At 39.8% G+C, this 9,466-nt stretch overlaps 1 protein-coding gene across 5 annotated transcripts in view; it reads left to right on the top strand.

The window, feature by feature from the left end:
• PLEKHG1 (pleckstrin homology and RhoGEF domain containing G1) overlaps window positions 1–7,304 on the top strand; it is a 210,201-nt gene extending 202,897 nt beyond the window's left edge. For all 5 annotated transcript variants that reach the window (XM_081296331.1, XM_081296328.1, XM_081296330.1 and 2 more), the window contains one exon: window positions 3,719–7,304. In XM_081296331.1, the coding sequence (XP_081152457.1) occupies window positions 3,719–4,779 (1,061 nt within the window). In that variant the 3' untranslated portion in view covers window positions 4,780–7,304. The remainder of the gene's footprint in view (window positions 1–3,718) is intronic.
• The last annotated feature ends 2,162 nt before the right edge of the window (window positions 7,305–9,466 follow it).

Consider the following 9,466-nt stretch of genomic DNA (forward strand, 5'->3'; position numbering starts at 1 on the left):
TAAGTATGAATTTATTTCAGATGGGTTTTTATTTGGCTTCTTTTCACTTAGTTTGTTCTCCTGTTTGTTTGCTTCCTGTTGTCTTCTTGGGATACCCCAGGATCTTTCCTGAGCTTTGCATCCGGATCTTGTCTTAACATGGTAGGCTACTACCGACATCCTCCCCAACAAAGAGAAGATCTCTCCCAGGGCATCGTTCACAAGTGCTGTCTTCCCCTGCTGTCGGGCAGGTGCACGTCCCTAGGGCCTGCCATCTCTCAGACCTGGTGAATTAGATCCACGCCTCCTCCACCTGGGTGATGGAGATCACTTCCTGTGCCCACGAGGCGTTCCATCAGTTGACATGATGACTCCTTTTCTCTCTCTTGTTTATCTGGGCACAGGACGTCGTAATCGAATGGACCGATTCTCCAGACTTCTGCGCGTGGGCCTTGCCACTTTGCCAGGAGCTTGCTCTCGGTGTTGTGCGGAAGGAGGAGCGCCCTATTCACCTGCTGAAACTCTCCAGCATCTTTATTGAACGCTCTGCCCGGGGTCTACAGGCCCCGGGGTCAGATTTCCGCCTATAAATCACCCAACCAGGTCTAGTCGCTCCCACATTTTAGAGCCTGTAGTAGCATGCTGGCCCTCGGTTCAGTCAGACTTCCTCCTGGTAGTCTTTGAGACTAAGGAGGCCTCTGGGTTTTTTGTTTCTTGTTTTTTGGTGATATTTCACATGGTAGAAAATCCCATACAGGCTTGAGGAACTTTCCTCCTTGGAGAATCTAGGGAAGGCGCAATTTTATGCTTTTGTTTAAATCTCAGGCAACGTGAGAAACATGGATTTTAATCCTACATTGGAAACACTTTTTTGAGATTTCCCTTGGCAGGGATTGCTTCAGATGTTTATCTGGAATCCTAAGAACTGTAACTTTCAAACCTTCAGAAAAGGATACAAACCAGAGGCAGCCCTCAGAGGTCGTGTAATGTTAATGATCAACTCCTAAGAAGACAATGCCAGAAATAAGAATATGGGGAGTCTGGTCCCTCCTGGCAAGGGCTGAGTTCTTGGGGCTGGACAAACCATCTTCAGCTGGTTGTCAGGGTCTGTTCCAGCACAGGGATGCTCTAGAAACCTCCCTCTCTCTTTCACACTGGCACCTTGTGTAGGTTACAGACTCTCTTATCAAGTTGAGATTTAAAAAAAAAAAAAAAGTAGATAAGCACAATGTATTGTGTACTAGTGAGATCTGAGATGTTTTTATTTGAAAGTGATAAATGATCAACTCTTCATTACTCAAAGATAAACTATGCCCATTCTGAGTGTAGTATAAGAAGTATTTTAATCCAAGGCCATCTTCCTGCCTCCCCTTTTCCGGCTGTGACCTGGTTTCCAGGCTGTCTTTCCACTTGAGTGCTTGGTCTCAGGAAAAGCTCATCCATTCTTAACCCTTTACTTAAAATAAAAGGAGGCAGTAAAAATATTCTCTGGGGAGTAAAGTTGTTATTGAAACCAGTCTCTGTTGGTGCTCTATAGGGAGAGGAGCACATGGTACAATCTTGTCCTCCAAGATCAAAAAGCTCATACATTATCTAGAGGAATAAACCAACCTATAAGAACAATTAGCAATACAATACTGTGTGAAAGTCTCCAAGTGTATATATGTACACATAGAAGACTTCAAAGAGGAGAAATCATTGGATAAGGATTCAGGGAAGAATAGGGCTTAGGGAGGATCTTGAGCCTTGGGTAGAATTTTCCTTGGGAAAAGGAGAATATGAGAGGCAGACCTGGGAAATACTATGGATGATGAGAAACATTCTGGACAATACATATTTTTAAATAGCTAGGCAAAAGGCACAAGCTGATTGTTCTTATAAGACTTTGTGTTTAAATTCTAATACTAAAATAATTTGAATCCTTAATGAGTTCTATTTTCCCCCCAAATTGTCATCTTCATGAAACTTGTAAAGGCTTCCTGACTCAGCAGGATCAAATTCGGGCTGTAGCATGCAGGAGAAAGTCTTGGGCTGCACCATCTGACTGTCAGATGCAGGTCTGGATGCCTCTGAGCGGGTCTTAATGAAACATCACAGGTCTCAGGATGGCTGACATAAAGTATATTGCTGTCCAAGTAGACTTTCCACACGCTTTCTCTTAAGGTGTTGCTAAATCTTAATTGGTTATTAAGAATTTTTACTATGCTATTTCAGGAGGAATTTCCCATGGTTTTATTATTAGAAATTTCTAGACTAATATTCTCTATCCTTCTAAGGAATTTGGAGTTGAAAACCCAAAGAATCTGAAGATGGGCTCAGAGATGAGAAGTTAGACCATTTCCCTTGATTGCAGGGAGCAGGGGGTGATTGTGTCCATCCTCAAAGAAGATGGATTCAAAGGAGGTGGCAGTGCTGGGGATGTGGCTCATGGTAGAGCATGCATACAGCCCAGGGTCTAGTCCCCAGCACTGCAGAAATAAAAAAGAAAGAAATGGTAGAAATTAAACTGAATGAGTTATTTAGCTTAAATTCAAAAGATAATTTACAAATAACAGTTTATTAAAAATATAGTTTAAAGGAGAAGAAGAAAGCATAATGTCATTTGCCTGTTGTTGTGGACAGGGTCAATGTCCTCTTAAAGATTGTGTTTATGTGGTCTGAGAAACTTATAGGATGCATGGAGTTCTTCGGTTCTAGGGCGCTTGGATTGGAGAGAAGAACAACTCTTGAAATTGACATCTCTGGGCTCCCTGTCTTCAGTCATTGCTGGCCCAAGAGAATGCTCTCTGTATCATAGTTCAGCTGGTATCTTTATAAATGTCTGTCTCCGAAGTGGGGAAAAGGGGCTGCCATCCTCACAGCTTATATTTTTGTGGAGTAACTGTCTAGTCCTATCCTTGAGCCAGCACTAGAAAGCATTAGAGTATTGCATATGTACATACACAGTTGGTTCATTCTTTTGTTTATTTTTTTGTAGTTGCAGATGGACAGAATGCCTTTATTTGTTTATTTTTATGTGATGCTGAGGATCGAATGCAGTGCCTCACACATGCTAGGCAAGGGCTCTGCCACTGAGCTGCAGCCCCAGAAGATGGTTCATTCTTAATGGCTTCATTGCCTGACTTCTTGGGTTGGGAAAGGAGATGGGAGTCAGTTCTCATGCTTTGGAAATACAGAGGGGAAGGCCTCCCCTAGACATCAACTCCCCAGACAGTGGCCGTGAAGGACTGTCTGGAAACTAGAAGTGCAGGAACCACCACAGGAGCAGACTCTTCCAGGGGCATGGTGGGGAGAAGCCAGGGGTGACCACTGCATTGGGCATTGTGGTCATACTTCTTTGAGTGGCTGCTTATTTTTTATTAACCAGCGCTTAAGTGCTGGCATTCTTATTTTTACAATGCCTGTTTTCAACACTGACACTGTTTCGAGCTTAAAAGGAACACTAGGTATTTTCATTACATAGAGTGGACACTTGCAGACCTGCTGTTAAAATAAAAAAAAAAAATACAAAAGGAGGTCAAATTAAATGAACTTTGTGGTGGCATTTCTAGTTTTCTTAAACTGAGTTTTAGTTTGTGTTGCTTTGTGTTCAGTGATCACTGATCCTCAAACTTCAAAGTCCTACTTACTGTTTAAGTTTTGTTTTAATATGTTGGTTAGAACATTATGTTTTTATACTTAATCTTTCTATGTAGGAACAATCCCAGGTATACTTATTGTTTCCATATTTGCCTTCCAGGTGCCAGGATTGCTGAGTATTCCCAACTGTATGACCAGATTGTCTTCAGGGAGATGCCCCTTAAAATTCAGAAGGATGGCTGGGCCAGCACACAGGAACCATCCCTCCTCAGGGCTGCCTCACCTTCCCAGGGCCAACATGGTGGCGAGGATTGGCTCTTGCATTCAACTTATAGTAATGGAGAGTTAGCAGATTTCTGTCCCCGGCCAGAGCAAGACTTGAGGTCAAAGTATCCCACTTTAGATATTGGTACCCAAAGTACCCCAAGACAGTTGTCTGCAGCTTGCTCTGTGCCTTCTCTTCAAATCTCTGACCCTCTCCTGGGCTCCATGCAGAGATGCAATGTGGTAGTAAGTCAGCCCCACAAAGACAACTCATGTCAGGGCCATCTTTACAACTCGCTGGGTCGGAAAGGAATCAGTGCTAAATCCCAGCCTTACAACAGGTCCCAGTCTTCTTCCTCCATCTTGATAAACAAATCAATGGACTCCATCAATTACCCCAGCGAGATGGGAAAGAAACAGCTGCTGTCCTTACACCAAAGTGCACGGTGTGAGAGCCACCAGGATTTGCTGCCAGGTACAGCTGATTCATGTCAGCAGGATGCTGAAACATGCTCTGACCTCACACTCCAAGACTCACAGAAAGTTCTGGTAGTAAATAGAAATTTACCTTTAAACGCCCACCTAGCCACACAGAACTATTTTTCCAATTTCAAAGAGACTGAAGATGAAGATGACTATGTGGAAATAAAGTCTGAAGAAGACGAGGTGGAGCTGGAGCTACTGCAGAGTCGCAGAAGGAAATCTGACTCCAAGATGGCGGATGCCGACTTCTCTGATAACGTCTGCAGCAACAACCCACCTTACTCCTTGAATAGTCCATGCACTCCAAAAGAGCCCATAAACAGCAAACTTGGGCTTTCACCGTATCTGACAGCATATAGCGATTCTGACAAACTGAATGCATACCTTTGGAGGGGGCCGTCTCCCAATCAACAAAACATTGTCCAGTCTCTAAGGGAAAAATTTCAGTGTCTTAGTTCAAGTAGCTTTGCCTAAGGCTTCTCAGTAATAGCTGCCTGAATTAACTTCCTCTTACTCTCATCAATCACAGATACTGATAGGTTTTGTATGTATCAGATTAAACAATTTTGTAATAACCAGAGGTGTAAAATATGCTTTCTTTTACAGCACAACTTTTTGAGCCGGCTGACCCTACAGCCAGAATTATACTTTAGTGAGTGTCAGCATTGAATAATATCTTCTTCTCAGATGCTGATTGTCTTCACTTTCATGTAAGTCAATCTTACTTGAAATTTTTTAGGCTTTTTGGGTAACATATTTTTTCCATATCCTGACAACAGTGCCCACACTTTAAGAAATGCAGTAACCCTCTCAAAACCTACAACACAAAGGCAGCAAGGAGACCTTTTCATATTTTGAAAGAAAGGAACTATAAGGCTGTTTTAAAGAATTATGCTTGTAGCTGACATTTTGTCACAGTTGCGACGAGACCCTGGAATAACTTATGCCAGAGATCTCTAGTTAGAACACAGTCGTGATGCCTATTTTAGGATTTCCATGCTGGCATTCCTGTGTCATTTCATTTCAACTCAGAAATTGTGTGACCATTGAAAACTCAAATGTAGAAGGACCAATTCACTGTAAGTAAAAGCCTTTACCTGTATTCCTGGACAAGTCCTGATGAATGTGCTGCTGATCACGTTAATGATACGATTTCTGGGATGAAATGAATGATTTCCTTCATGGCTTAATGAAAACGAATTCACTAAAGCGCAAACTAACTTACTGTTAGAAAGATGGAAAGACTCAGGGGGAACAACTTGGTTATCCATTCATATTACAGTTGAAGTGGGGACAGTTTGACCAAAAAAAACCTATGATGCCATTGTGTGTGCCTAACTCTGATTAGGGAGAAATAAACCATAAGCTAAAAATCAAACAAAGCACATTAAAATCACCCTTCCAGAGCATTGTTCCATAGGCACCTTCTTGAGTTTTTACTCTGCCAGTGACCTGCTAGATCCTACCCCAAGGAGTCATTGCTAAAGGAAAGGGCAAGAACTTATTTTCTAGACAGTACATAACATGTTTTCATTATTTCAAGGCATATGAAAGAACAGTCTTTGGTTACTGGGTTCTGGATAATAACATCTTTTATGCTATAATTGTGCTTTATGAAGCATTTCATTATGATATTAAATACAAATTTAACTCCTTATGGAAGAAACAGAACACCAAAAGCATCACATTGTAAATAAAAAGCAAAATCAAAGAAGGTTGAGATAAATGAAGGCCGATTTATTGGTACTTTATAAAAATATTCTATTTTTTTGATTGCATGAATGCAATGAGAATATTTCCTCACAGTGACCTTTGTCTTCTCGATTTCAGCAGTTATACATTCTGTGGCCTTTCTTCACCCTCTGTTTCCTTTATAATTTTATTTTCTCTTTATTTTAATTAAAAGCCAGTCATTTCCATTTTAAAAGATACACTGATATGTGTGTATGTGGCCTTTGCACTTGAAGGAAAGCACTAATTAAATCAGTAACATCTTCCCATAACTCTTTTCCTCTTTTTAAGTCCTGTCTCTGTTAACTTAAAACATAAAATGTAACCATCCTCATTTTATAAATAGGTACCTAGGGCGTTTTTTTCCACTTTAAATAACAACAACAACAAAACACCAGGTCTCTTGTTCTTCAAGCATTTCGTCTTCTCGTAGCTCATAAAGTGAAGTCCAGGGGTGGTGTGGCTCTGTGGCAGGCTTCCAGCATGCATGAGGCTCTGCGATTGATCCCCAGCCTTGCCAAAGGTGGAGGGAAAGTCCATATTAAACAGTATGATTCTGGAAACATTCCTTCTTTGATTGATTTTATTTAAACCTGATGTGAGTTTTCAAGATTAAGCAGCATCCAAAAGACAAGCACTGAAGAAAGTATTTTCTTAGACTTCCTAGAGGTGTAGTGCATTTATATCACCTATTTTTTAAAAAAGCAAAACACAAAGTTACCTGACTCTTATCCAGGAATGCAGTCTTCCATTTTTGTGCTTTTGTCTATATGAACCAAATTCTCCAAGGTCCATAGTACTATTGTGCCTAAGTCTCAGAATTATTCATTGTTCATCCAGTGTCTCGTTGCACAGCTTTGATGTCACCTATACGAACACACTCTACTGTGTGAAGGTGGATGTTTCACTGTACGACGTGTCTATGTGGTCCTTTGGATTCTAAGACAAATCTGTAGTTCTATAGATCACTCCCGTGGGCCAGAATGACGATTTTGTCAGCTGTGTGTAAATACATAGTCATATTGGTCTGTTTCCCCAAAATTATCAATTAAGTGCTTTTGTAGTTTGTTTTGGAGGTGGGTGGGGATGTATATAACTGGGAGGAAAAAGTTATCTGTACTTAAAGGTTCTTATTAGGTTCCTGTATGGAAGGGTCAATTTTTTTATAAGTTTACTTTTCACCTACTCTATTCTTTTTTTTTGGGGGGGGGAATGCATCTAGGAAAACATAGTTTAAATACTGTATATAAGATAATGAAAGTTAGTAATGCCCACTATTTAATAAAGTTTGTAAAGTGTAAAGTAAATTATGGTGTGAATTACTGTGTTTATTCTGGAACATCAAGATTTCCTCAACTGTGTTTAGCTGTTACTTTGTTGTGACCTATGAACCAGGAAGAAAACTATTCAGGTTAACCATGATATGCTGTATTTCAGTGGCCCATGGCAAGCCATTTTTCAATATTTTTGGATTATTTTTGAAATACTGAACTTAATGTCTGTTTGGTTTTTGTTTTCTTTATAGGAGACTAAATTAGGTCAATCACTAAACTGCCTTTTTTTAAAAAAGTATAGTAAAAAGATATCCTTTTGCCAATGTCTTGGCTTGGCACAGAATCACGAGCCACCACACAGCTTTGTAGATTCAAACAGCAATTCTTTATTCCCGAACTCACACCGGCCTCTACACACGTTCTGGGGCAATCCCAGTTCTGCTGCCGCCCAATTCACCTACTCCACGAGGCTTTTTTTCCAATCTACCTTTTAATCTCACGAGAACTCAACGGGAACAAGCAGCAGGAACACCCTAATCCGGCAGCAATAATCTTCAACCTCCAACTTCCCTAAAACCCCTATTGTCTTAAACCGGAACGCCCTAAACCCAAGGACCGGGATACTTCCTCAAACCTGATCAGCTCTAAACCCGGATCCGCCTTGGTCCTTGGGCAAGGTCACCTTTCTCAAACACACATGCAAGGTCACAGCAAATTTCCAAGGCAAGTCCATTTAACATGGGGTACGCTGGCAAGGAAATATCGATGCGTCATTCCTACTTGGCAATGGCCCTCAGCATCCTTTTACCTGTTTCATAATTGAATTGGAAAAACAATATAAAAGGGTTATAGCACAAATTAGAGTTTATTCCATATAACTTCACATTCTGAATATTCTTTGATATACAACATTTTTGTAGAGAAGAAAGCATGCTAATAGAAATTGCTAATTATGGATAGTCTAAAGCAATTCCATTTTCATACACAGACATAAAACCCTATTCTATTTCAATGACAATATAGGTTACCTAGCTTCTCCCACACAAGAGAAAAATAGCTTTAAAATGTTCTTTAGAGTGTTTTAGAGTGAAGAGTCTCTAAACTTCACATCGAGGAGACCTCAGACCTTCCTTATCTTGATGGTTTGCGCTCTCATGAATTCAATTTAGAGAAGCCAATGACTTTACAAAAATGATGCCTGCATAAATTCTATACATACATAAAACCCATGGGAGAAAGAGGAACATCTTAAAATGTCTACTAAATTGTCTTTTCTATTAAAAAAAAAAAGTTTACAAACCTCTATTGTGAAGAGCAAATGCTGACAGTACTTCAATATTTCAAGAGCTTTGACGTCCTCCATACCATACCACTTCCTCTAAGTGGACAGTAGTAACCACATTTAATTCTTTCATCCAGAAAGAGGTTACAGTAAAAGGAATTGCTTAACCATTTTTGTGCTAATTTACATATATCAATATGAATTTATTTTAACTTTGTCCTGAGGATAAGTTCTAGAGCTATTTTATGCATTCCAATACTTTTTTTTAAGGTATGAAGACATAAGCACACCCTCACCTTTATGTTTTTACCATTTTTTGTTTGTTGTGTATTTGTTTTGTTTCCTTACAAATAATTTACAGCATGGGACTCCAAAAATATCATGAAATTAGGCTACATTAAAAAAACTGATAAGTGTGGTGGCACATACTAGTAATACCAGCACACCCAGAAAACTGAGGTAGGAGGATCACAAGTTCTAGGCCACATTGGACAACTTACCAAGATCGTGTCTCAATTTTTTTAAAAAAGGAGAGACTGGAAGTATAGCTCAGTGATAGTGGAATTGCCTAGCATGGATTACCTAGCAATCTCTAGTACTGACAAATTTTTTTGACAATTGCAAAATATGACTGCATGATGCAGGAGAGAGATTTCTTCTATTTCCTCCTTAGTGCTTATGTGGGCTCTTTGGCTAGATTTAGGAGCACAATTAATAGATGAACTGATAAAAAAGAAAAAAGCATAAAGTTGCATTAATTTTACATGCACATGGGTATCTTCACAAGAGAGTGAAGTATGAAGAAATAGCCAAATATTGATCTTTTATATGTTTTAGACAAAAGAACAAAATTGTTTGTGAAGTCATTTCAAGA

The sequence above is a fragment of the Spermophilus citellus genome, assembly GCF_964194105.1.
Source record: "Spermophilus citellus genome assembly, chromosome: 5".
NCBI lineage: Eukaryota > Metazoa > Chordata > Mammalia > Rodentia > Sciuridae > Spermophilus > Spermophilus citellus.